This window comes from Terrapene carolina, unplaced genomic scaffold, assembly GCF_002925995.2.
Source record: "Terrapene carolina triunguis isolate 2854851 unplaced genomic scaffold, T_m_triunguis-2.0 Scaffold210, whole genome shotgun sequence".
Classification (NCBI taxonomy): Eukaryota; Metazoa; Chordata; order Testudines; family Emydidae; genus Terrapene; species Terrapene triunguis.
Window position 1 is genome coordinate 27,613,521 of NW_020664561.1, and position 27,480 is coordinate 27,641,000.

At 38.9% G+C, this 27,480-nt stretch overlaps 1 protein-coding gene across 1 annotated transcript in view; it reads left to right on the top strand.

The window, feature by feature from the left end:
* LOC112109983 (guanine nucleotide exchange factor VAV3) overlaps window positions 1–27,480 on the top strand; it is a 238,231-nt gene that overhangs the window by 157,890 nt on the left and 52,861 nt on the right. Inside the window, exons 18-19 of the mRNA XM_024204746.3 lie at window positions 7,371–7,393; window positions 11,245–11,290. Coding sequence (XP_024060514.1) covers window positions 7,371–7,393; window positions 11,245–11,290 — 69 coding nt within the window. The remainder of the gene's footprint in view (window positions 1–7,370; window positions 7,394–11,244; window positions 11,291–27,480) is intronic.

The following is a 27,480-nucleotide window of genomic DNA, read 5'->3' on the forward strand; positions in this document are numbered from 1 at the left end:
AGTAAGCGCCGTTGATGGGGGAGCCGCGGAGGTCGATTTGCCGCCGTCCTCACAGCGGGGTAAGTCGGCTCCGATACGTCGAATTCAGCTACGCTATTCGCGTAGCTGAATTTGCGTATCTTAAATCGCCCCCCCCCCCCGTAGTGAGGACGTAGCCTCAGAGCCCTCCCCATCTAGTGTCCCATACTGGCCATTGGAGATATTTGCTACTAGCCGTCACAAATGGGCTACATGCCATTGTAGGCAATCTCATCATAGATTCATAGATTCTAGGACTGGAAGGGACCTCGAGAGGTCATCGAGTCCAGTCCCCTTCCTGCATGGCAGGACCAAATACTGTCTAGACCATCCCTGATAGACATTTATCCATACCATCCCCTGCTAAAAAGATGAGTCTTCAAAGATGTTTTAGAAGTTGAATAGTAAGTCAGAGAATCCAATTTGTTAGGAAGAATAAAATCCAAATCTCTATAAAATTGTCAAGCTCAGTCTATGTAACCAATTAGGTTTTTTTGCCCCCACTGCTTCCCTTGGCAGGCTATTCCAGAACTTCACTCCACTGATGGTTGGAAACCTTCATCTAATTTCAAGCCTAAACTTGTTGATGGCCAGTTTATATCTATGTGTTCTTGTGCCAACATTGGCCCTTAACTTAAATAACTCCTGTCCCTTCTTGGTGTTTATCCTTCTAATGTATTATAGAGAGGAGTCATATCTCTCTTCAGTTTTTGTTTGCTTAGGCTAAACAAAGCCAAGCTTCTTAAGTCTCCTCTTCTAGGGTAGGTTCTCTAATCTCCTAGTAGTCCTTCTCTGCACCTGTTCCAGTTTGAATTCATCTTTCCTAAACATGGGAGACCAGAATTTCATACAATATTCCAGATGGGTCTCACCAGTGCTTTGTATAATGGTAATAACACTTCCCTATCTCTATTGGAAATACCTCGCTTGATGCATCTTAGGACTGCATTAGCCTTTTTCACAGCCACATCACATTGGCGGCTCATAGTCATCCTGTGATCAACCAATACACCCAGGCCTTTCTCCTTCTCTGTCACATCCAACTGATTATGTCCCCAGCTTATAGCAAAACTTCTTATTTGCACTATTACATTTCATCCCATTTCTGTTGTCCAGCATCTTGTATGAAATTCAAGTCTGCCTCCATATTGGCAATACCTCCCAACCTTGTATCATCTGCAAGTTTTATTAGTACACTCTCACTTTTTGTGCTAGGGTCATAAATGAAAATGTTAATTAAGATTGGTCCAAAGACCAACACCTGAGGTATTCTACTGATAACCTCCCTCCAGCCCAACAGTTCACATTTCAGAATGACCCGTTGTAGTCTCCTCTTTAACCAGTTCCTTACCAACCTTTTAATTCTCATATTAATCCCCATCTTCTCCAATTTAACTAACTTGTTTATCTGTTCAGTCATTCACTTGTCTGGGCTAGATGCTGTTCCTGTTGCTTTTGTAGTAAGACTTAATTGGGAGAATGTGTCCAAATGTTCTCATGACTTCAGTCTATAAACAAAACCTAAAAATTGTGCTGAACTGATCCATTAAAGGCAGCTTGCTGTCAAAACTGAGATCCCTCAGTTCAGGAACTGAGATCCTTCAGGATCTCAAAAACAACAACAATCAAAAAACCCATACCCCATGGCAATAAATCTCAGAGCCCAGGTCAACTGGCTTGGCTCACGTATTGGGGTTAAAAATAGCAGTGTAGATGTTCCTGCTTGGGCTCGAGCCTGGACTCTGAAATCCAGCCAGGGGGAGGTTCTGAGAGGGCTCTTAGCCTGAGCGGGAATGTCTACACTGCTATTTTTAGCCTTGCATTCCATGAGCCCAAGTCAGTTGACCCAGGCTTTGATACTTGCTGCTGTGGGACTTTTTTTTTTTTTTTTTTTTTTTTGCAGTGTGGACATACCCTCAATGGCTACACTCTCCTGTTTGTAACCAGTCCATATTTAAATTAAATTTTTCTTATGTAAAAATTCTGCTGGTGGACATTGTGACCCTATTTTATATAGCAGCAGTGTAGGAACTGGTTTGTCTTGCTTTGTTGCCGGTTTGGATGCTTTACAAAAATAGTGTTATGTAGAGATTATGAAAATGCAGTGCTAAAAAGATGAGTCTTCAAAGATGTTTTAGAAGTTGAATAATAAGTCAGAGAATACAATTTGTTAGGAAGAATAAAATCCAAATCTCTATCAAATCAAATGGTACTGTCCTTACTCAAGAAATTCTCCAAAGGCCTTCTGAACAAGAGTGGAGGTTATGGGTCCCATAATATGGACCAATAATTTTTCCTGATATGAAGAATTATGCTTGTTAGGAGTTCTGCTACTGTGTAGGTTGCAAAATATTTTAAAGTTAGCATGCTGCCTCACTGAAGGCAGGTGAAGTTTTCTCAGCGTTAGACTAGAACGTCTACAGATCATTGTTCCTTTGAAGAGTCTAGAGGCACAATTCTGTGCAAACGGTGAGTACTTAAGGGAAGTAGAGGAAGATCCACAAATTATTAACTGCAATTATCCAGGAGAAATGTGATAAAAAGAATGTGGAAGCGTGTCAAGATCTTGGTCAAAAGATATTGGTGATACCCTGAAGAACGAGGAGTACTTGTGGCACCATAGAGACTAACAAATTTATTTGAGCATAAGCTTTTGTGGGCTAAAACCCACTTAATCAGATGCATGCAGTGGAAAATACAGTAGGAAGATATATATACACAGAGGACATGAAAAAATGGGTGTTGACGTACTAACTATAACGAGGGTAATCAGTTAAGGTGGGTTATTATCAGCAGGAGAAAAAAAACCTTTGTAGTGATCATCAGGATGGCCCATTTCAAACAGTTGACAAGAAGGTGTGAGTAACAGTAGGGGAAAAATTAGCATGGGGAAATAGGTTTTACTTTGTGTAATGACCCATCCACTCCCAGTCTTTATTCAAGCCTAATTTAATGGTATCAAGTTTGCAAATTAATTCCAATTCTGCAGTTTCTCATTGGAGTCTGTTTTTGAAGTTTTTTTGTTGGAATATTGCGACTTTGAGGTCTGTAATCAAGTGACCAGAGAGGTTGAAGTGTTCTCCGACTGGTTTTTGAATGTTTTAATTCTCGACGTCTGATTTGTGTCCATTTATTCTTTTGCATAGAGACTGTCCGGTTTGGCCAATGTACATGGCAGAGGGGGCATTGCTGGCACATGATAGCATATATCACATTGGTAGATGTGCAGGTGAACGAGCCTCTGATAGTGTGGCTGATGTGATTAGGTCCTATGATGGTATCCCCTGAATAAATATGTGGACAGAGTTGTCAATGGGCTTTGTTGCAAGGATAGGTTCCTGGGTTAGTGTTTTTGTTGTGTGGTGTGTGGTTGCTGGTCAGTATTTGCTTCAGGTTGGGGGCTGTCTGTAAGCAAGGATTGGCCTGTCTCCCAAAATCTGTGAGAGTGAGGGATCGTCCTTCAGGATAGGTTGTAGATCCTTGATGATGCGCTGGAGAGATTTTAGTTGGGGACTGAAGGTGACAGCTAGTGGCATTCTGTTACTTTCTTTGTTGGGCCTGTCCTGTAGTAGGTGACTTCTGGGTACTCTTCTGGCTCTGTCAATCTGTTTCTTCACTTCAGCAGGTGGGTATTGTGGTTGTAAGAATGCTTGATAGAGATCTTGTAGGTGTTTGTCTCTGTCTGAGGGGTTCGAGCAAATGCGGTTGTATCTTAGAGCTTGGCTGTAGACAATGGATTGTGTGGTGTTGTCTGGATGAAAGCTGGAGGCTACCACTCTGAAACTTGTCACCATGCAAGGTGATAGCCTGGACATTTTCCCTGAAATTGTAATATGGGTTCATAGTCTGATTACTGTGAACTTCCAAGATAAAGCTGAAAGACAACTATGAGTCTAAGATGATAAACTATGGAAATGCTAAGAATGGAGATGAAAATGTTAGAGGCAGAAAAAAGAGAACTTCTGCCTAATAGGTATGGCATTGTAGGACATGAGTATGAATAATTCTGTGCAGATGAAGCAAGGAATCTGCTCTTGAACTCCTAATCAGAAACCCATGGGGAATTGATTCACATAAGGATCTGATGCAAAGTGTCCTGGATATACGGAGAGTGAAATTGAATAGAGGTAAGGTTTTTCCTACCTTGAAGTAGTAATGATTTCACTTTGTTGGAGACTATAGATTTTGCTTTAGCAGTTTTCGTCTCACCATAATGAATGAGATTTGTGTATATGTGCTGCAGATAAACAAGGCTTTTCTGGCAATATTGATATCAGGTGGTTAGTTTCACTGTGGTCTATAGACATGTTGAAGGGGCTTCCTGAGTTAAATGTCACATATAACAGTTCAATGTATGTCAAGGTTGGCAAAGTTTTAAGGTCTAATTCAGACATGGAGTAAATAGATGAAATACTGTCAACTTCAGTGGAGTTGCATTTGCTTATGCTGAGTTTGAATTTGGCCCTCAGTCTTTAACAACAAAATCTCTGCTGGCTTGAGGTAATGGAGTAGTATAGTATTTACTTTGAACGCTAAATATCACTAATGTGACCTATTACCATAAATACTTCTCTCAGTAAAACTCATAGGTAGCTATCAGGGATATTTATAGCCTTTCTATGTTACTGGTTTTTTGCATCTCTCTGAATACCAAATATTAGAAGTTAATCATTCAGCTTCTCTTTCTATATCAAATCACAACATTGGGATACTGAACTCACTTTATCCTAGTGAACTTTGAAACTCACTCTAAGATTAGTGTTTATGATATTCATAAAAAAGCAGCAATAAGCCACAGCAGCTATTAAGACAAGGTGCTTTCTTCACTCAAAAGCAAAACAGTTCACAGGACTTTCATGTGTCATCCATAAAGCCCAAGTCTCCTCCTATAAACTCTCCCACACCAGGACAGAAAGGCACCCAGTGCACTCTAATATTTAAGACATATGGGGACTGAAGATAAAACACTAACAGAACTGATGATTGGGAATGAACTTTTATAAAGATTCCATTTTCATGGTACTCACATGGTACTTAGTTCAGTTTTGAAGTCATTTATAACACCATGGTAGTGATACTATACAGGAGTAAAGGCCAAAAAGGTAATTTCATTCTTACCCTCGTGCCCATACCATAGGTTGGCATTTTCAAAGGAGTCCAAGAGAGTTAAGTGCCTAAATCCTATTGAATTTCAGTGGGATTTGAATACTTAACTCCCTTGGGCTCCTTTGAAAATCTAAGCCTTAATAATCTCCTCAAAACTATTCCTTTGCTTCCCCCTCTCTCCCTGCTCTTTTACAACACAAAGATGAATGAATATTTTTGGGAAGGCTGAAAAAAAATCTTTACAACCTTTTTTTAAAAAAATACCTTTAGTGTGACAAAATGATTTTCCCCTGGCATTCCATCCATGAGGGGAAAATTATACTGCTCCTACTTGGTAGCATTCTGTCCTTCCAGTCTCCTGCTGAGATTTCTTGGTTCATATTCTTATTGTCAACAAGTGTGTTTATCTTTAAATAAAATGTTAGTAACCAAGAGGTTTGTTTTGTATAATAAGAACCATTTTGGATGCATTTTTTAGCTTTAGCAAATCAAAATGTTTAGATTTAGAGCTTCATATTTGGCTCATTCAGTATATGGTCCTTGGTAAGAAATGCGTGTTTTGCCACTGGGATGCTCTCCTGAGGACACTCAGAACCATAAACCACTGTGTTCCCTAAGTGAGGGACAACTAGAATGTCTTTTTGCTCCCCTTCTGTTTTGCAAAGTCCAGTGTCTTTGCCTCAAAAGCCAGAAGACTTCATGGGGGTATTGACTCTGTTCCCCCTCTATTGCTAGTTAGCTTGATTGCTTGATTATAGCTCATCTTAATTAATTAGCCTCTTAGAGTTGATATGGTTATTTCCACCTTTTCATGTTCTGTATGTATATATATCTCCTTACTATATGTTCCATTCTATGCATCTGAAGAAGTGGGCTGTAGCCCACGAAAGCTTATGCTCAAATAAATTTGTTAGTCTCTAAGGTGCCACAAGTACTCTTGTTCTTTTTTCTTGATTGCTTTGTTTACCCTATATGTAAATATACTTTCATAATCCTCTGCCTGTAATCAAGCCAGTCAGACAGATAAATCCACATTTGTTTGTCTAGGGCAGGTTTGATTTATGCACTGTTTCTAAAATACATTTTAAGAACATATTGCCAGGACACATACACAATTCTTTATACACAACCCATACATAGATCATGCAGTAATATCCATGACCAATTTATCACCAGTTTTTATGACATCTTACTCAGTACAGTTTTATAGTACAATAATATTGTATCCAGGCAGTTGATTCAATTGCTTATTCTTTGGGGATCAGACCCCCTGAGGTATCTGGACCCTGATTGTCACACCAATGTTTGAAAAAGTTTGGAAATTGTCTGTGGTTGTAAACTAAACACTGGACATGTGCAATGCATAATTTTCCTTACCAGACATCAGGAGTGGGCCTGGAGAATGCCACATAGAAATAAACACAGCTGTGTGATAAGGCAGTAAAATAAAATCTAGGGTGCAGTGATGTGTTTATTAGAAAGTATGCTGATCAGATCACACACTCCATAATCTCCTCCCCCATTTCCCAAACCCTTGCTGGGTTCATAGATATGTGTGGTGCTCTGTAGGCACACAGCTTTAACACACTGATGCAGCCATTCTGATAACCCACAAGAGTACCTTTCTTTATCCTTTTCTCATGCTGCTTTTTTTTTTCACTAAAAGAAAACAAGAAAACTCATTGCAAAAAAACCCCTCCTACAGTATGTTAGTGCAGTGCTACTTGAGAATTTAAGTACATGAATCTCAGGAAACTTCAAAGCTAAGGTTCCTACCACAACCAGTAGGCAAAACATTGAACTGATTATACAGCAATATAGAATATTATTAGGTGCAAAGGGATTAGAGGAAGTTTAAATTACAGTTGCAATAGAAATCTTAACTATAGAATTCCCCAAAAGGTGTATGCGGTTACATAGTGTTTTTGAAACTCAGTAGAACCATTTCTAAAGATTTAAATGATTTGATTGTTTGGCATACAACTGTTGGAAAGTTCAGCATAACTCAGAAACAGGCCATTTATAGCGTTAGTTCAGTGTTACCTGACAAGAGCCAATCAGCTCTAAGAACACAGTTTGCAAAACAATAACTATCTCAGCTCCAGGGCTGTCGGACCATATTACAGGTATCAGTTAGCAAAACAAAGCAGTAGTGTGTTCTCATGCAGCGCAGCACAGACAGAGATTACTATATAGAAGAACAAATTGACAGGCACTGATAATGCCCATTTTTACTTTTGTTTCAGAACACGGAACCCTGAAACATGAGGTAAGGATTCATTTTCAATTTTTATGCTATATTTATTTTGTTGATGGCTTACAAATTGTTCATTTACTGCATATGGCTGTGCCAGTGCAATAAATAATGTATTTTTTCTGCAGCTAACTTACATTTATTTAGCGTTATGCAAACTCTAGCAGTAGAAGTGACTCCATGTATATGCACTAGCAATTAGATATATCTGTATTAAATTGCAGGGGATTAACCTAATTTTCATTGAGATTTTTCAGTGTTTAGGATACGGGAAGAATGTAGGTTTCCTTAAATTATAGGGGGAAAGTAAAACAATGTTGTTAATTTAACTCAGAATATCAGTGATCACAGTTCTCTAGCGCTTCTAGGCCAAATTTGGCAACAGAGATAAAACTATCCTTAGGTAAATTTCAGCAAATTCTGCAATAATAATATACTACTATGGACTAATAAATCTGCAATTCTTCAGCCTACAGTAAGCTGCAAAATTTGCAGTGGAATACTGACTTTTTACATAACCGTATTCTTTCTTAGTGTCACTCAGCAACCATGGAATTTGCTTGATCCTGACAGGACAGTAAAATGAACTACTAATGTCCAGAGAAGTTAGTCAGTATGCATAATATGTCATGACAAAGCTCTAAGAATATTGCAAGTCACAGTGAAGTATCTCGCTGCATATTGCTGATGTCTTTCCATTATGGTACAGAAAGAAGTAAAAGTCCTACTTCCCACTAACTTTGACAAAATACAGACTATGTTTTAAACCCAGGACACTACATTGCGTTTCCAGCATCCATTTTAGATCAGTGGATGTAAATTCATTCTGTAAGCTGGCAGTACGGTTATGAGCACCATATACATTTGTATAATGATGATAATTTTACCTATTCAGTTTTGTGATTGTCTCTACTTGCATGCTGTCCTGCCATGACTCAGGTTGGCAATGCAAATCAAAAGAAAACTATTACTGTTATAAAAATATAATGGCAGATTAATGCTGACTGCTAATAAATGTTACATAATTAAGACTGTGTATTCTCCGCCTGTTCCTAGGATAGTGCACATTTTTAGCAAGTTTCCACTGTCGAATTGCTATTTGGAAATTCATATGTTAAGAGACCTGTTTAAATTTCCTTAAAACCTATTAGAGGAATTAATAGAACTCCACTGACAATTGGTTTTGTTTTACACCACTTACCTGAACAGAAGTGTTATATACAGGTCCGTCATCTTTAGTAATGTTAATGTTGTATGATCTAGTGGCTAAATGAATTGTAAAAGGAAATCTAGGACTGAAAATATAAGCCCTCTATACTGGGCAGGTAACAGGTTTTTTTACTCCCTTGACTTGTGGAGAATTTCATGGAGGATATACATTTCTGTCACATATAGCTTAGAAAACCTAGCGCTTTGGATAATTAAAGTGTAATGTTAGGAGCCCCGGATGGTTGAGGTGACTGGTAAATAGATATGGAATCTTTCACCTGTGTGGCCCCATTAAATGTTAAGATCTGGCACAGGTCATTATTGACCATGAACTATTACCTTGTGATAAGTGTTCAGTGGCCTATATGTAATGAGATGGTGAATTCAGTTCAGCTCAGCCCCTAGTGGGCAGGTGTCCATATCATAAAACAACTCTTATAGTTGACATTAGTTTGCCCTATTTTGATAGGTTTATGGGAGGGGGCAGGATTTAATGGGTATAGAACTACTCGGTTTTCCTTGAGGGGATCACACATTATAAGGATAAAAAACATTGCCAGAACTCTGAGGGGAGGAGGGAGGAGTGGTTGGCATGCGTTTATACATGTTTTATGGTTAAGTAGAAGACCTCAGTTGCCAGTGCTATAAGCTCACTTTAAAATGTCTGTTGCATGTGCTCATTTTAATAGAATCCTCACCAGCAGCTTGCTTACCTTACCTTCTGCCATGTGCTGTTTGTTTGTTTTACATTTTAAATCTCTCTGTAAACTGTTAAACATGAACATCTTAAACACCAAAACTATAGCATGGTTTGTTTGCTTAAAAGTCTGTTGATCATTACACATGGCATACAGTATTGAAGAATCTATAAACAGATTGCTTATGGTATGTTATGGACAAGGTTGCCAGAAGTGAGTAAAACTACCAATGATGAACATATGTGGCTGGATGAGATAATATTTATCCTAATTCTGTTTTATTCCTCCTCTTTGCATGCCTCTTCCTCTAACTTGATTCTTGAGATTTTTGTAAGAAAAAGTCCCTTCTCCTGATGAGGTTTCTGTACCTTGATTTTATGTAGAATATAAAATTAGAGCCTTATTCTCATTTGTGCCATGGCCCCTTTAAATGGTTCTGGCAGTATAAAGGGGCCTTAAATGTATTTAATATGTCTTTAAGGTCCCTTTATGTTGCCAGAGTGGTGTAAAGGGGACTTAGTGTAAATGAAATCAGGTTTTTAAGAAAAGATGGATATATGTTACAGAAAATGTGACGATCTACTGATGATAATAATATAAGATGAAGCATTCATTACATTTTCACACCCTCCCAACATTTACTTCCTTGAATATTTTTTATGCCCTCTTCTTTCCTTTAGTGTATGTAATTTTATTGTTACATTGATAAATTATCACATTTTTTTTCCAGTTAAGCCATGGAAACATTTTGCAACCAATCACAATAACTTCCCCTCAGCTTTCCCAGCTTTCCCCTCACCCCAAGCTTATGGCTCCTCTCCTCTCTGTGTCAGTGTGAATAAACAGTACAGTCTCAATTTAAAAAAAAACCTGATTGCACTCTTTGTTTTTGCTCTGCTTCGCTTGAGTAAAACATTGTGATTTGTATGAGCCCCCATGCAAGCTACTAATTAAAACAAGTAGCAGGAGGAGATGACTAACTTACAGATATACCTTATTATGCACTGAAGTTCCTCGGGGCCTATTTAAACGCAGAGGTCTGTGCAATTGGTACAAATCAGCACTTGCCAAATAATAAACCATCATGTTTGTACAGTGTACTTGGGATTTCATATAGCTCCAGTTTGCCTAAACTAAACTTCAAAAAATAGAATAAAAGTTTACTACTTCATGTTTTTTAAAAAATTAAATACGCATTTGAGAGATGGGACAGGCATTGTTAACTATAAGGAGCTTAAGTACAAAGCAAGAACAGTGTAAGGCTTCCACCCCATTGGAATTGCAACTTCATTCACATGCATTCTTGCTGCTGTTCTAGTCCTGGACCTTCCCTGAGGCAGACAATACCAAACTGTGTGGTGTATTTTTCCACTATAAAATAGGTTGAGTTATTACAATCATTTTCACATGTGATCTCAGCAGAGTTTCAACCCAGATGTCAAGAGGTGACAGGCTAACACATGAACCTTTTGTGTCACTTGCACCCCAACAATAAATATTAACGCATGATATTTCTGTATTAACCCCACTGTATGATGGAAGAGAACTTTTTAAAAATTAGCTTTGCCTAGTAGACTACAAACACTAGTTTAGTTGAGAGTTACAAACACCTTGGGAATGGAAGTTGTTCGTAACTCTGAACAAAATGTTATAGTTCTTTCAAAAGTTTACAACTGAACATTTACTTAATACAACTTTGAAACTTTACTATGGAGAAGAAAAATGCTGCGTTCCCTTAATTTTTTTAGTAGTTATGTTTAACACAGCACTGTACTGAATCCCCCCTCCCCCCTTTTTTTTTGTCTCTGCTGCTCCCTGTTTGTATATTTCTGATTCCAAATGAGGTGTGTGGTTGACTGGTCAGTTCATAACTCTGATGTTTTTAACTCTGAGGTTCTACTGTACTTAGAAATTAAAACCGGTTTATACATGTCCTTGACTTGTATTTTTGCTTTGCAGAAAAGAACTAATGGAATTCGAAGAAACTCCAGACAGATGGACTCAGGTTTGTTTTATATCTTTTATTAATTACCCTTTTGAATTAAAAAGGCAAAAGAAAGCTTCAACTATAACATTATGCTGTATCATGATCAGCATTACACTGCACGCAGCGTTGAGAACACATTGCTTATTTTTCTGTTGGGAACCTAAAGTCTTGCAGGTCTAAATCAATGGCTTGGCTGTGTTTTCAAAGGTTTGGTCATATAACTGACTGAACTCCAGGCTTTTTTACATGCATGTTTATAAGCAGTGCTTGTTCAGCTTTGTTTGCACATTGAAAAGCCTCTGGGCTTTTGGTTAGCAGTTTCTCCACCCTTGTGTACTTTGCTGTTAAAAACAGGCAGCTGCGTATAAACCTTAGTTTCTGATCCTGCAAAGTTCTCGGTGCTTTCAACCTGCCTTGGGATTTATCTGTACCTTGCTGGACTGGACTTTAGCTGCTCTCCAAAAAAGCCATAAATAGTCTGTAATTTTATATACACCTTCGTAAAGGCTGTATTTCCCACTATAGTTGTTAGATTTCTCACTATAGTTTGTTATAGAATCATGGACACTGGCTCTTAAGAAAATTAAGGGTTTAATTACAAACTATGTACTAACTGGATGAGCATCTCCTCTGGAGACCAATTATTTGTCTGAATAGAATATTCAATAGTTCTTCTATTTAACACTGAAATTTTTTCCAGTAATTATGCTTTTGTCTTTTGTATGTTTCTTTTCACAGTTTAATTACTGGAGATTTGTTATGCATATGGTGATAGTTGTTCTGAATAAAACTAAGTTATTTTAAATGTTTCTGAATGTAGATACCTGAGAACAATTTGAGTAGAACACTAAATGGGCTAGCAGCCTTGTACAATCTCAAAACCTGGTAAAGCTGTGTGTTTGCTGAGGAGTAAGTGTGGTGGTTAGGCTGCCATCGTTCCAAATGTTCAGCTGCACAGGTTCTAAATGTTGAAACAATCCACACCCTTCTTACTCATGTCAGATTATGAGATGTTTTAGAAGGCTTACAGTTGCTTTGTTGCCTCTAGCCAAAACTTGCTTCAGTCTGCACTTAGGTCAGCCTTTATGCCTTTTTACTCAAGGAAACTTGAAGCCATTTAAAAATAAGTTTAACTTTTAATGTGTACTGCTGTCAGAAGGGGCAGCATAAAGAGTAACAAGCCATTGGCCTAGTGGGGCTATTGCCTATTTACTCATTCAATTATACAAACTGATGTATTAAGCGTATTGTTCGTGTGTGTGAGCTCTCATTTAGGCCCTAATTTTTAAACTTTGCTGTCTACTGTTAGGTGCTCAAGTCCCTGTGTAGGCACTTAAATACGAGTAACTTGAGCATTTTCAGCTCCCATTGACGTCAGTAATTATTGAGATCCCTTATTCAGGAAGGTGGCGTAAGCCTGTGTTTAAATGCCATTGAAGCAATGGGATTTAAGCACATGCTTAAGTGCTTTCCTGAATCAGGGCCTAAATTATTAATGCCCAGATTCTCCGAATAACTTATTCTGGAGGTTGAAGTCCATTAAACGTTAGTATTGATGGCAGACTCTGGTCCTCAATTGTTTTTTGGAAGCCAGTGGAAGTTCAGGACCTCTGAAAATCATTCTACTATGATTAGAATTAGGTACCTAAGTTTATGTCCCCTGGTTGAAAATGTTGGTCTTGAATCTTCATACTTCTGCAAAATTGATTCTGCTATTACATATATTTGAAATAAGAGCTAACAAAACATAGCTGAAAACTACATATTGATCACATTCTTCTGTATAAGCAATGTGGCAATTTTCAAATTAATGGCATAATGGCAAGGCAATCTCTATCTTATTTGTATCCTTCTAGCACACAGTCTTGGAGGCTCCTGCAATAATTTGGTCGAGTTAACATTTTAAAACAGGGGTCGGCAACCTTTCAGAAGTGGTGTGCCGAGTCTTCATTTATTCACGCTAATTTAAGGTTTCGCGTGCCAGTCATACATTTTAACGTTTTTAGAAGGTCTCTTTCTATAAGTCTATAATATATAACTAAACTATTGTTATATGTAAAGTAAATAAGGTTTTTAAAACGTTTAAGAAGCTTCATTTAAAATTAAATTAAAATGCAGAGCCCCCTGGACCGGTGGCCAGGACCCGGACAGCATGAGTGCCACTGAAAGTCAGCTCGCGTGCCGCCTTCGGCACACGTGCCATAGGTTGCCTACCCCTGTTTTAAAACAAGAACGTCTGTGGGTTGAATCCTGGCATCTTTTTTGCATTTTCTAAATGTACTGTTGATTGGTAGTGTTTCCATCAGATAGCAGCTTCTATCTCTCAAAGCAATGTGCAATCAAGAGAACAACACTTGTAAGAGACAGATCAATTATTTCAGACATGCATTACTACAGTGGTGCTAGTATCTTTTCAGGAACACAGGATCATAAATCTCTGAAAATCCTAGCACTACTGTGATATTTCTGTTGAAAGTGATAGTCAAGGTCAAAGTTACCAATTAAACTTTAATACACAGGCTTTAAAAATGCCTAGTCTAGTACGTGTTTGAGAGATCTGATGTGTTTTGCTCCCCACAGTGTTGTGATACTGAAGCCTGGGCCATATTTTTAACAAAGCTGATATTTGCTGTTTTTCAGTAGCATGTCCTTGCAATGTCCAAATATTAGTTGATATCAGCAATAGATACTCTATGTAATCATCACTTTTTTTTGGCAAATCTGCTGTAGCCTTCTTCTGTTCTGTGTCTGGCTATTTTAAAAATAAGAGTTGTCTATGGTAGGCCCCAACTTAATAGAAACTGAGTTGTCTTTGGAGTATAAGGACCAAATTCTGCCCCGGATTACACTATGCAATCCCCAGTGACAGGGATTTAGATCAATTAAAAGGTTGGAGGGGAGACTGTGGGCAGTATATGGCCCTAAGGAAGTAGCAATTAGTGTGAAGGTATTGGAATTTTCACCTGGCTTAAAGTAATTCTGCTTCTTTTCTGGCAAAGCTCTTACTTTGGTGAAGAAAGATCCCTAGCCCAGCTGTGCTACCCTATAAACGATAAATGGATAGTGTCTGTTTTTCTCTTTAAAGATTACGTGGTTGCATTTGGCAGATTCCTTTTAGAGTTAAAGATATTCACTTGTCACTCTTTCTGCTTCATAAGAGGAAAAGATAAGAGATGGGGCCAGAGGGGCAACAGATAAGGAAGGGGAGAAGCTGGTAGCCGCTGGAAGAGCCAGCAGAAAGGGAGTGTACCTGTGCAAAAGAAAAGCAAACTGAAAAACAAAAACATATGGTCTACTGTTTGATTCTTTCCCTATGCCTTGTAGCTTCCCCATGTGGGTCCAGTTGAGGATGGTCTATCCACTGGTTTTTATAGGTACCAGGCTTGGGGCAACCATTCTCCACATTACACTGCAGTTAACAAAATGTGTGTGTGTGTGTGTTGCTGGCATATTTATGCATATCTGTGAAGCAAGCAAGAATTTGGCCCAGTGTTTGAATTTTCTTTATAATACAAAAGATGAAATGAAAGTTTGTACCAAAGGGGATTTAAGATGTGATTTAGGTTTGCAGGAAACTTTGCCTGGAATGGGAAATCTGAAATGATAACTCTAATTTTTTGCATTCTGAAGAGGGATCCTGCAAACCCATTTGCACGTTTTACTTTAAGCATGCTATTGACATGCTTCAAGTTAAGCATGTGCATGAGGATTTGTATGACTCAGGGCTTATTTTGATAAAAACATGCACTGTGCTGAACATCTATAATGTCTTCCTTTTGTTACACTTTTTGTTAATAAGGAAAAATTGTCATAAATAGCTTGCTCCCCAGTATTTGTAAAAACACAATTATTCTCTTTGATATAGAAGTGGTATGTTGCAAGTTTGTTGGCTGTCCCTTTTATTTCCTGGTATATATAGAGCTAAAATGTAATGGATTCACTGTTTAGTGTTTTTAAACTAAGTTTACCCTAAACATTTATGCTAATACAAATATTGGGACTTTAATTTCTAAAACTGTAAAAAACATATTTCATGTCAGTATGATAAACTTGGCAAAAATAGGAACACTAGAAGCTTGTACTTCAGATTTGTTGCAGAGAAACTTGAAATCTGATCTGTGAAAGAAGGCTATGGCGAACGTGTTCTGATTTTTAAAATAGCTGATTTTCTTGCAAGCATGGATTAAATCTTGGAAAACAACCTTAGTTTTGGATTGAGGGGCAAAATGAAGATATGTATCTCACAGTTTACTGCAAGAAAACCTAAAGAATTCACTGTAACATTTCATCTGATTTCCAAATATTTACAAAATTGTGTGTGTGTATATATATATGTATGTATCTGGTCAATGTCTGGTCTATACATGCTTTGCAAAATTAGTCTTTAATACTGATTATACACTGTTAATAAAGGAAAGGAATTGAAGGAAAGTGTGAGGTTATTGCTTGAAGAACATACGTTGGGAGCTGTGCAATTGGAAATAAAGTAACAGAGATATGGTTATTTAAATAATAAGATATAGTGGGAGGTTGGATACAGCATGCTTCATGGTTTTTGTGCACTTTAGACTGTGAAATCTCATAACCAGAGTGTGGTATTGTAATTCCCTATGTTATTTAAATATAAGCAATGAAAAGAAATATTCATCTATTTTTATGTATTATAGTGAATGTCTATTTTTCATATTAGAAAAGTAGGAAATATTGCAATATATTCTGAATGATGTTTTCCCTTCCCAAGTATATGTCATAAGCATACTACAGTGTTTGATACCATGTTTCAACATAATGGGACATATTTTTCCCTGTGATATGTATGTCCGATTCATTTTGATTCATTTCATTGGGAGCCTCACCCCAGCATGGTATAACGAAGAGTAAAATCTGTCTTATTCAAATGTTTAATTGTCCTGACTTAACTGTAACCTCTTGCTAAGCATTGACACAATTGTTAGGTGCATTGAAATTGCAGCTACAGCTGAATTCTATTTAATTATCACTTTTCATTACAAATACTAAATTTCTGCATATCTGATACTCTCATCTGCGGGACCTATCCAGGCAAAAATGTGCAAGCCCTTGAAGGCTCTGGATGATTGCTACATACAGACTTTTGTAATTTACTGCAAACACAACATATTCCATTACAAAGAATTAGCTTATTTCAAACAGAATATCATTGGCAGAATATCATTGGACAGTGGTTCTCAACCAGGGATATGCAGTGGTCTTCCAGGGGGGTACATCAACTCATCTAGATATTTGCCTAGTTTTACAACAGGCTATAAAAAACCCACTAGTGAAGTCAGTACAAACTAAAATTTCAGACAGACAATGAGTTGTTTATACTGCTCTATATACTATACACTGAAATGTAAGTACAATATTTATATTCCAATTGATTTGTTTTACAATTATATGGTAAAAATGAGAGAGCAATTTTTTAGTAATAGTGTGCTGTGACGTTTTCGTATTTTTAGGTCTGATTTTGTAAGCAAGTAGTTTTTAAGTGAGGTGAAACTTGAGGGTACATGAGACAAATCAGACTCCTGAAAGGGGTACATAGTCATAGTTGAGAGCCAGTGTCATAGGACACCAAGCACAGGATCTTAGCAAAGAGTCTGACAGGCTGGATCATTATCTTCTTGCCAGCCACAGATTGAAGTGGGGGTTTGTCTACGGCTATTTGCTATTGGATGCTCTTTGCTAAGATCCTATGCTTGGTGTCTATCCCTAGTGATCTACACATTTATGACCTCTGGGTTTGATTGTTGCAACTCATTAGAGATAGAAATGAAGCCATATACCATGGAAAATCTTTAACTGGTACAAAACCTGTCTGGTTATTAACCTGGGTCATTGTGAACATGTTACCATCATGCTCCCCATAGAATATAGAGTCGAGTTCAAGGTCTCTGTACTGATATTCAAATCCCTGCAAAGCCATGCTGGGGTATAAAACCATCTATCTTACTCCCCTGTGCACTCAGCACTCCCCATACCCAGAACAAATGGGTGGGGAAGGGCAGGAATCTGGTGGAACCTTAGCTTGCTCCGTCTTCCCAACACTGGCCAGGTTAGCTGTTGTGGTAGGGTTGTGATTTGCTGCTGCAGTAAACCAGCAATAAATTACAAGTCCCTCTTCCCCTAAGCAAAGGGAAAGCAGCGAGGAAATTTTGTGTTAGAAGGTGGCTATATATATCATGCCTCAGAGGGCCTTGGGTGTGCCCCCCAAAAATCTGAAGTAGTCACACAGGACGCAGATAGGTGCTTGTTTTATCTTGTTTTATTATTTAAACCTCAAGAAAGCCTAAGGGCCAGATTCCAATCTCTGTTGCGCTTTTATAAATATATAGTAACATAACTAAAGCCTTCTATATGCCATTATACCAGTGATCAGAGACTGGCCCTGAGAGTAATAGCTGGGCTCAGCATCCTTACTGAAGAGTGATGGATTCTTCATCATTATGAATTTCTGTGGATCACAGTATGAGAATCATTGATGTAGAAATCTGAGGCATTTTTAATGTGTTAAATTTTCTCAACAAATTAGATTGGGTCATGAATATGGATACTACTTTGTAAATGTATAGCACCTTTTAATAATGAATTTTATGTTCTTAACATTGTTGAAATGCTGCATTAGATAATTTGGACTTTCAAAGCACCATACCAGAAGTATAGTATTAAAAGACTATGCTACTAATTAGAAGTGTTGCTAAAACAAATTGCTGAATGAGACTAGTATTTCAAACATACTGTGTAGGTCTGATAATAAACAAAACCTTACTGCCAAAATATTACCAATCCAAACAGGGGAGACTAGAATAACAGGCGTCTTAAAAACAACCATTTTACTTTATTTATAGCATGGTAAACACAGAATAAAGTTAGGGCTTGTCTACACGGTGCAGCAAAATGTACCACAAGGTTGTGATCTGTAAAATGCTCTAACTGCCCCCGGTAGACCCTGCTGTCTAAAACACTGATACTCAGACTGAGTCTTGTGAGCCACAGTGGCCCTTCAATGTGTCTCTTGCAGCTCTTTGCAGCACACAATATTAAAACATTGTGTGATTTAATTATTAACCAATCAGGATGCTTTTATTATGTTATTAACCAATTGAAAAAATAATACTTGATTAGACATTTTGCTGTGAGAATATATATTTACTGTTTAAATAAGAATATCTCGTACCATAGTAAAGGAAACAATGAATTCACACTACTGTGCCTCTTTTGGGTAGTGTTGATCGCTAATTTGGCTCCTGAACCACTGAGTTCTTAGTATCACTGCTCTAAAAGCTACCTAGTTCCCTTTAATGTAGTCCTGAACTAGGAGTACGTTAATGCAAATGAGGTACCTTTTAGAGCTAAATGTACACAGGGCAGTTGGACTACCACATGTTAGAGCACACCTTTAGTGCACTTTGCCAGCACTGTAAAGACAAGCCCTTGGAAAGCGCTGAAAGTATTCTCGAGGCCATTGTAGAGACTTGAAGGAATTCTTAAACTTCTACTGGTTTTGGAAGAGTAGGTTGCCTGATAATTAGCAGCTATGATTAAAAACATAACACACACATTTGCATGTTTTACTGGAGATAATTTTTCACATTATGTAGCTTTATACTTGCTAAGTCTTCACTAAAATGTTTCATTGTAATAGATTAAACTATTAAAACTGAAAAGGGCTTTGATGATATACATTTAAGAAATTTGTTTAACTTTTATGGTTTATCCTATATACAACATTATTCAACTTCACTGTAATATTTCTATTGACAAGTCTAACAATACATTTTGTATGCATTTCTAAGCATGGATAGAACATCACTAGTAGGTTGCAATTATACATAAGGAAATACTGAATACTGAATGAAAGGTAATATGGAACATAATTATATTGTTGGTTTCAAATTCTAGGCAGTGATTTTCCTGAAAACCAGTCTGGAAGTAACACAGGAAGAAGTTTTCAAAATATCTAATTTTATTGAGGGGAAAAAGTCAATCCCAGTGTTAATCTATTGTTGATCCTTATTTTGCTCCTTTCTCTTTTTTCATCCCCATGTTTATTTGCTACCTCTTCGATCTTCACATCTGCTTTTATTTCACCTTTTTTTGTAAGCTGGAACAGTGGGATAGTGTGTGTTATTTCAAAGTGATACTCTGTGAATACGCTTGGGCAATAGCTTCATTTTCCTCTGTCCTGGGGTACAGCTAGAGCTGGATGGGAATTTTTAAGTGACACATTTTTTCATTGGAAAAATACAGATTTGTTGAAACTGAAACTGTAGGAAAAGGACAGTTTCCACAGATCTCCCTGATTTGAAAAAATATTTGGGAAAAAGTTTCGAATGTGTCAAAATGTCCCTTTATGGCATTTTTGAAATTAAAAGTTTCGTTTTTTGCTTTGGAAAATCTTGCTTTGAAATTTTAATTTATACTAAAAAAAAGTTACAATAAAAAAGGTGAAAACTGAAACATAATGTTTTAATTGACCCAATCAGATTTTTTTTTTTTTATCATTGGTTTGTGAAAATCTTTGAGATTTCAACTTTTTGTCCCAGTTCGAGGGGGCGGGGGATGTTTCGAAATAGAAAACTCTTTCTGGATGGGAAAATCATTTCCTGCCCAGCTGTTGAGGTGCAATACTCATGTCCAAGGATGATATGTCAGGGCATTAAACTCTGTGCTCTGTTGCTCCTAGATCTGGCCCTTCAGGTGTAACTTTACCAGAACATAATAAGGTCAGCTGTCTTCTGACACATTTGTGTGTAATGTGGGTGGGATAAAATGACTCTAAAACTGTTTTAGTGAATTGTTACAGCCTCATTTCCTTGAATGCTGTAGCACAAATAGATTCCCCAAAACGGTTCTGTAACAGTTTTGTCTCTCACACACTGCAAACAAAAGAGGAGTTAGGATGTGTACCACCCCTAAGCATGCTGAACCCATCAGGTAAAAAAGTATCTACTGTCCTACCCAATTAAATATTGAGCTAGATGGCTGCTAACCTATACTGTGATTTCTCATCTCAGGATTTAATACCACTGCTACTTTTGCTGTAGCACTAATGCTAAGTGTAGGTATTTCCTCTCCCCAGAGTAGTGTATCATGATGGCACAAGAACCAACTTGCCTAATGCAAAGGTATTTTCCAGTAACTCAAGTTTTGTCTCCATGTGAAGTGTTTCAGTCTGGGTTTCTTGTCCTTTATTTGGGTTAATGTATTTAAATAAAATTTATTTTGAGATTCATGGTAGTGGGATGTCATTTACCCGAGCACAATGGATATATTTTATTTCAATATATTTGCATAGCTCCCATTTGCATTCATGTTACTTACATTTATGTATCTGCATTTTCAATGTGCCTGTTGCTTTAGTATCTAAGCAGCGATCTAGCATTAAGAGCAGAACACAGCCGCTAGGATACATCCTTTTCTTTTAATTAAACATCAGAAGACCCAGATGCCAAAAGATGAAACATATTTATTTTGTCAAACTCTTTCATTGTTCTCTGGTTAGATTGCAAGATTAGGCTGCAGGTGGGTAATTAATTTTCTCTAACTTTTTGGTTGTACTCCTTGGAGCTGTTACTTTGCTTTGGTTGACTAACAGATTTTAGTTCCCTCCCAAGGAATGCAATGTTTACCCTGTGTTCAGCATTTTTAATGTATGCCAAGGTCAAAGTTCTTCAAAACCCTTCTTTTACGTCCACAAGCACGCTATATTAACGTAGATTGTTCAGTGCAAAATGTGATACCTAAAAGGGACTTGGCACATGGGATGGGGGGTGAGGGATTAGAATGAACAGGCACAAATGGACATACAAGTCTAATCAATGAAAACCATAGAATACTGCTTTTCAAAGAACAATACACTCCCTATAAAAATGCAAGTGTTCAAATTAAAGATGTCCCAGAGTTGTTTTTATTCAGTATTAGAGAGACAAGGTGGGTGAGGTAATATCTTTTACTGGACCAACTTCTGTTGGTGAAAGAGACAAGCTTTCCCGCTTACACAGAACTCTTCTTCACCATTGGGAAATGTACTCAGTGTGTCACAGCTAAATACAAGCAAAAGTCGTTAACACATATTTCAACGGACCATTCAAGGTGAAGTTGCCTGTTAACACCTCTCCAGTCACTGTGGTCGGGGGAGCTTGGGAGGGTTTTTAAGTGGGTTATAGATTGTGGTAATAAGCATAAATCCAGTTTCTCTATTTAGTCCTTGATTTTTAGTAGCTAGCAATGTCATGAATTTAAGATATGAATTTAATTAGTGTTGTCAGATGGCAAGTAGAAGAGAATGGCATGTCAGCAAAACTGTTATTTACAGGGACTTGTAAATCTCCCATTAATTTGCAAGGGCAGAATGTCACTTACCTGTATATTTCCATGTCTGTTTTTAATTGTTAGAGTTCTAGCATTCTCAGAAAGCAAAACAGAGATAATAAGGCAATGAATTATAATAATCATAAAAAGTCACTGAATTTTAATATTACTCAAAAGGATATGGATTTTTTGTGAGTCATTCATTTAATTTGATCACTACTGAGAGTAATGCTTACACAAAGAATTTAGGAAACATTGTAAACATTTCTAAGGGCTAAATGTTCCCCTCCTGTGGGAGAAGAAATACTGCTAAAACTCAATTAGGAGAATTTCGCAGAGTTGCTGCTGCACCCTTCCCTCATCAGGGGAAGGTTTTGTGGCCATGTGACAGGGAGAGGAAATGGCTTTCAAACCTTGGGAACCTGCTGAGAAATTGTGATGCTTCTCAATAGAGAGCTTGATCTATGCATCTTTTTGGGTTTCCTGCTACCCATGCTTGTTGCAATAATACTCCTGCACTGAATCTACCTTCAAAGCTAGTAGGTTTTGAGGGAAGCATGCCGCGCAAGATAGTTACCCCCTATGTCAAGCATGGCAAAGGTCCTGCAAACCCATGGATTCTTAGCTGCCTGATGTTTGTCCAAAACGGTTTTTGTAGGTAATAGGGGGCATGTAGAAACACCAGTTGCCCTTCTGGTGAATTTGGAGTTTTTCTGGCTTTAAAACGTCATTTTGTTTCTAGAGAAGTTACCAGTTCTGCCAGTATTCCTTGTTTTAGATATAGGGAATTGCTCTAAAACTGGAAGTAACTTGGTAAGGCACCTAATATCCCTACCTCTCAGAGTTGGGAGACTGATTTGTTAAAATGAATAGTGTAGTGTAACTGATAATTGTTATTTAGTGTTTTTACTTTTCATATTTTTACTCAAATTTACTTATTTTAAAAAAATATTTGGGATTCATTATCTTTACATTAGGACACATTACATGGCTGTTCCTTCTGGTAGATGAACCCATGATGTGTTAAGTGAGGCCTAGTTTCCATTGCATGATAGAGATATGGTAGACTATGTAACAGAATTATTGGTAACTAATTTCCCCTTCTATGGCACATTATCTGTTACCAAAAGAAAGAAATGAATTTCTGTACAGGTGCTAATTATGTAAACTGAAAACAACTATCAGAGGGTATCAACTTTGTGGTCTATGTAAAAGGAACTTGGTGCTTTCAGTTCAGATCGTGGTGGATAAGTATCCATGTCACAAGAAGTACCATCATAATAGTCAAGGCCTGAAAAATGTACCTGACACTTATTAGCTAGTGCCTCTCTCTTCCTTTTGTTGGACCTCCTTCCCTTTCCTGGCTGCACTCCACATTTTCTGTCTTATTTTGGCTATAGTATATTAGGATGCAACTTTTTCTGGCTTGGTTTCTGGCTCTCTCCCTTCACTCCCTTATGTCAGTTCCTTTCCTTACATTGTGTTCTTTTATTCCTCCCCTATCTTTTTGTCTCTCCTTTTTTTTTCTTTCATTTCTCCCCCATAATCTTTGTAAAACTGACTCTTTCTTAGTACCAGGGCCGGCTCTGGCTTTTTTGCCGCCCGGCGGCCGGGGGGAGGGCGTCGGAGGGGAGGGCGGCCGGAGCCCTGGGAGGAGGGCGGTGAGCCCCGGTGGGGGCTCGGCTCTCCCCCCGGCGGCCAGAGCGCCGGGGGCAGGGCGGCGAGCCCCAGCGGGGGCTCCGCTCTCCCCTCGGCGGCTGGGGGGAGGGTGCGGGGGAGGGGAGGGTGGCCAGAGCGCCGAGGGGAGGGCAGCGAGCCCGGCTGTGGCCCCGCTCTCCCGGGCGGCCGGAGTGCCGCGCTGCCCCCCTCCAGGTGCCGCCCCAAGCACCAGCTTGGTTGCCTGGTGCCTGGAGCCGGCCCTGCTTAGTACCATACGTCTCAATTTCTATATAGACTCATCACACACACTGAAACACCTCCACTCATTGGTACTACTTTCTTGGAAAGTGTACAAGATACCCCTAACAGCTAGAAGACTATTAGCCAGAGGCTGATATGGAAAGTAGTGGGTGCCCTAATGTCCAGGGGCAATGCCCAGATGAGAAATCTGTAATCTTCTTACATCCACTCCTCTGGCTGCTGGGATTCCTACCAGGATGCTATCAATGGGCCTTGTTAAGGGGATCCATCTTTCATACCAGCTACTGAGTAGTAGCTGTCTCAGTATTGTCAAGCACAAGCATTCAGAAGTTACAAGTCAGCCCCTCTTTCTTTCCCCTCCCACCCCCCCCATGCTATTGGAATAAAAAAAATTAGATTTTTAAAATTAAAGAATTATTTTTTTATTTTTTATTTTTTTTTTTCTTTTTTTTTTTTTTTTTTTAAATGAAAGCTGAGATTCTCAGTAATCATTTGACTCTAGAAGCTGGAGCTTTAAGAAAAACACTAAATATTGACTTTCATGATAAAATCATGAGAGCTGGCAATACTGCAGGGTTGGATAAGTGTAAAGACCTCTGAAGAGCCTCATGGCTGTTGCACAGGATGTGCATATTTCACCTGCTCTCTTAAGATATGTTTCTGAAACAATGGGAGTGTATTCACTTCTCCACTCCTTTCCCAGCCTCAGGTTTTGATGACTTCTCCCCAGTGAATAGCCTCAACATCTACCCGAACTGCTGCTCCAGAGCTTTCCCAAGCAGGAATAGAGTGAAATCGACCTGTTTCTTATTTCAGTAGAGTCATTGATTTGAATGTATGTGAGGATGGATTAATGAACCCTTTTATCCCTTCAGGATGGTACCTTCAGGTTAATGCTCGGGCACATTTGCAGGGAGGTGTGGGAAAACTAGTACTGCTGTAGCCCTTGCTGTTCTGTGAATAAACAGAAGACTTTGCTCTCCAGCTCTGTCATAAGTGTTTAACTTTTTCTTAATCTTTAACACACAGCACTGAATTAAACAGTAACTTCATTATCTGAAGCATTGAGAACACCACCCTGTTTTCACTAATCTTTTGGGTTATTCTTTAACCAACCCATGTGGGGGAGGGAAGCATTTGGAGTTGCCACTCTGTTAGTTCAGGTGGTAGACCTGCATTTCTAAAGCTGCTTTTGAATTGCTTCCCTAATTGAATTTGATGGCAGCAAATTGTATGAAGTATGATATATCAACAAAGCCTTCATAGGTAGATGACAGCATTCCTTCCAGAACGACATGTGACCTAGGCCAGTGAGGGTTTGCTTGAAAATGTACTTATCATTACAGTATGATTTATGATTACAGCACAGCAATCGCCTTGGATTCACGCCATACGATCTCCTTTCCACTGCTTTAATGCTTGTCCACTATAGGACTCTGGGCCTTTGCTTTAGCAGAACATTGTGTTAAATGAAGAGCAGGTAGAAAGACTGAAAAGGAAAAAGATCCCATAATCTAAAGATTTAAATCCAAAACTGATTCTGTGCACGTATGTTGCATATGCTACTGCCTACTTCCAATGGTATTGATTATGGTCTAGATCAAGAAAAGTAAGAGACCGCCAATGATTAGCTGAGGTGTTCTTGCTGACAAATTCCTAGATTTGAACTCAGGACCACTTGAGGGGAGGAATGTTCTTGATGGAAAGATCTCTGGAGATAACTGCCATTGTTGGACTGCTGGAGTCAGTATATTGACCTTCGAGGCATGGTTGCTGTTCCCTCTGATTTACCCAATGTTTGCTTGAGAGAGGGTAAGATGATAGTTTCTATTTTATTCTCCATAGGGGTTGAGTGGTTGATGGTGACTTTATCTTGTAAATTTCCATCTGTACAGTTGTGGGGTATTCCTTTATACTGCTTATTATTGATTTGTTACGTATTTTATCTTAATTTTCTGTTCTTTGAGTGACTCTACATATTCCCGTTTATGGGTACCGTACCACCTTGTGGTGCCTTATGGTAGAACTTCTAGCAGTGTCCCCTCAGCATCATGACACACATGAAGGGGCAGAGCTCCCTCACCACCTCAGTTTCTTCCATACTTGGATGGATGTGACTGCTCTTTGGAGTTGGAGTTTCCTTCTGCTTAGAAATAGCCCATTTAGTAGAGGTAGTGAATTAATAGTTAGCAGTTCCAGATTATGGTGGAACCGAAGAAACAGAGGAAGCCAGGATTCAAGAAATGCACTTCCTGTCTGGCTGTCTTCCTGGCATCTGATGACTTAGGCTGGTGCCTCAAGTGCCTGGGAGAAGGACAGTTGCTTTCTGGGTGTTCGATCTGCCAGACCTTTACTCCCAGAGCCTGTAAGGATAGGGAAACTTGTTTGCAGATTATTCTTCTAAAGAAAGCCTTTGAGACTAGACCCTCTGGACCCGATCAGGCCTCAGATCCTAGGTCTAAGACGTCAGTCTCTGCCCCAGTGGCTACCAGTGTGAACTGACTGCAGGGTCCCAAGAAGTTGCAATCCCTGTCAAGGTTGGATTCCGTTCCCACAGCTCCCTCAGTCAAGCCCCCAAGGTTACAGATGACTGAACTGAGGGCCATGTGGTCAGGTCCATCTGCTCTGGTTCTGCAAGAGAGGTCAAGAGACAATTTGGCTAACTCATTTCCCCGCCAGTAATCCAGCCCTGACAGAACCCCTGCTGCTGCAGGACCAGGGCTGGTCCCGACTTCCACTTGCAGATTGAGGAAGATGAAATTAATCAGTGTGTCAGAATCTGGGCTTTTAGCACCTTTGGTTCTGTCTGTTGAGCTGCCAAAGAAAAAAAAGGCATAGAGAAAATATTCTTAGCAGTGCCAGTTCCTGTGCATCAGAGCTGTTGCATCTGCATGATTCAGAGAGAACTGCTATGGTTCCGAAGCGGAGATCTGTTCCACCTATCTATAGTAGCAAGGGAGATGGATTTTTGTATAATGTCGGACCGAGGTTGTTCAGATCCTTTGTTGATTACTGAGTCGGTTCCAATTACATCTGCAGTTCCAGAGAGCTCTGAAACCGTAGTTCACCTTTTAGCTCTGGTTCACCTTTCACTAGATTCACCTTTCAGCTCTGATTGAGTTGTCAGTTCTAAATGGGAAGCACAGGGTTTCCAAAAGAAGGTATGTTTCCCCAGTTTCAAGATCTTCTTCCTCATCCCCTGTTAGGAAGAAGAGACTAGAAGACGCTGCTGGACTTACTCTGGAATATCCCATGCTTCCTCCTTCTAGGACCCCTACAGGGTCTCCAAGATCTGGTTCTTCCTCCAAGGATGTTACGCAGTTCCACAGTTAGATGGATTGTATAGTGTCCTCTTTAAATCTTCCAGCAGTGTCTGTAGAAGAGACTTCTCACCCAATGTTTGATATCCTTGGTGCTGCTTCAAGAAATAGAATATCCCTATCCAAAGTTTGTTGGTTTGGTGTATCCATCATGATGTTTATCCTGTGGCCCTATATCTAACAGGGGGAAACAATGAAGTCATGGATCATCTCAGCCGAGAGAGCTCCCAAATGCATGCATGGTCCGTAAAAAATCAGTTGGTTCAAACTATCTCCAGCTAGGGTTGACCAGATGTAGACTTGTTCACAACAAGGTCCAGCAAAAAGTATCACCTCTTCTATTGCAGATTAAGCAGGGACAGTCAATTCCTTTCAGTTGCCTCCTTTCTGTACTGAGGGAAAAGCTTGATGTATGCTTTGCCTCCCTTTCCCTTGATCCAGAAGGTACTAAGAAAGATATGTCATGATAGGGCAAGGATGATTCTCATTTCCCTGGCTTGGCTACATCAACCGTTGTTTACTGATCTCCTTCAAATGTCTGGCGGAGTCTTTGTGTCTTCTTCTGTCCCCAGATCTACCCCAGCAGAAGGTCAGGATCATTCATCTGGACCCACAGTCTCGTCATCTGATGGT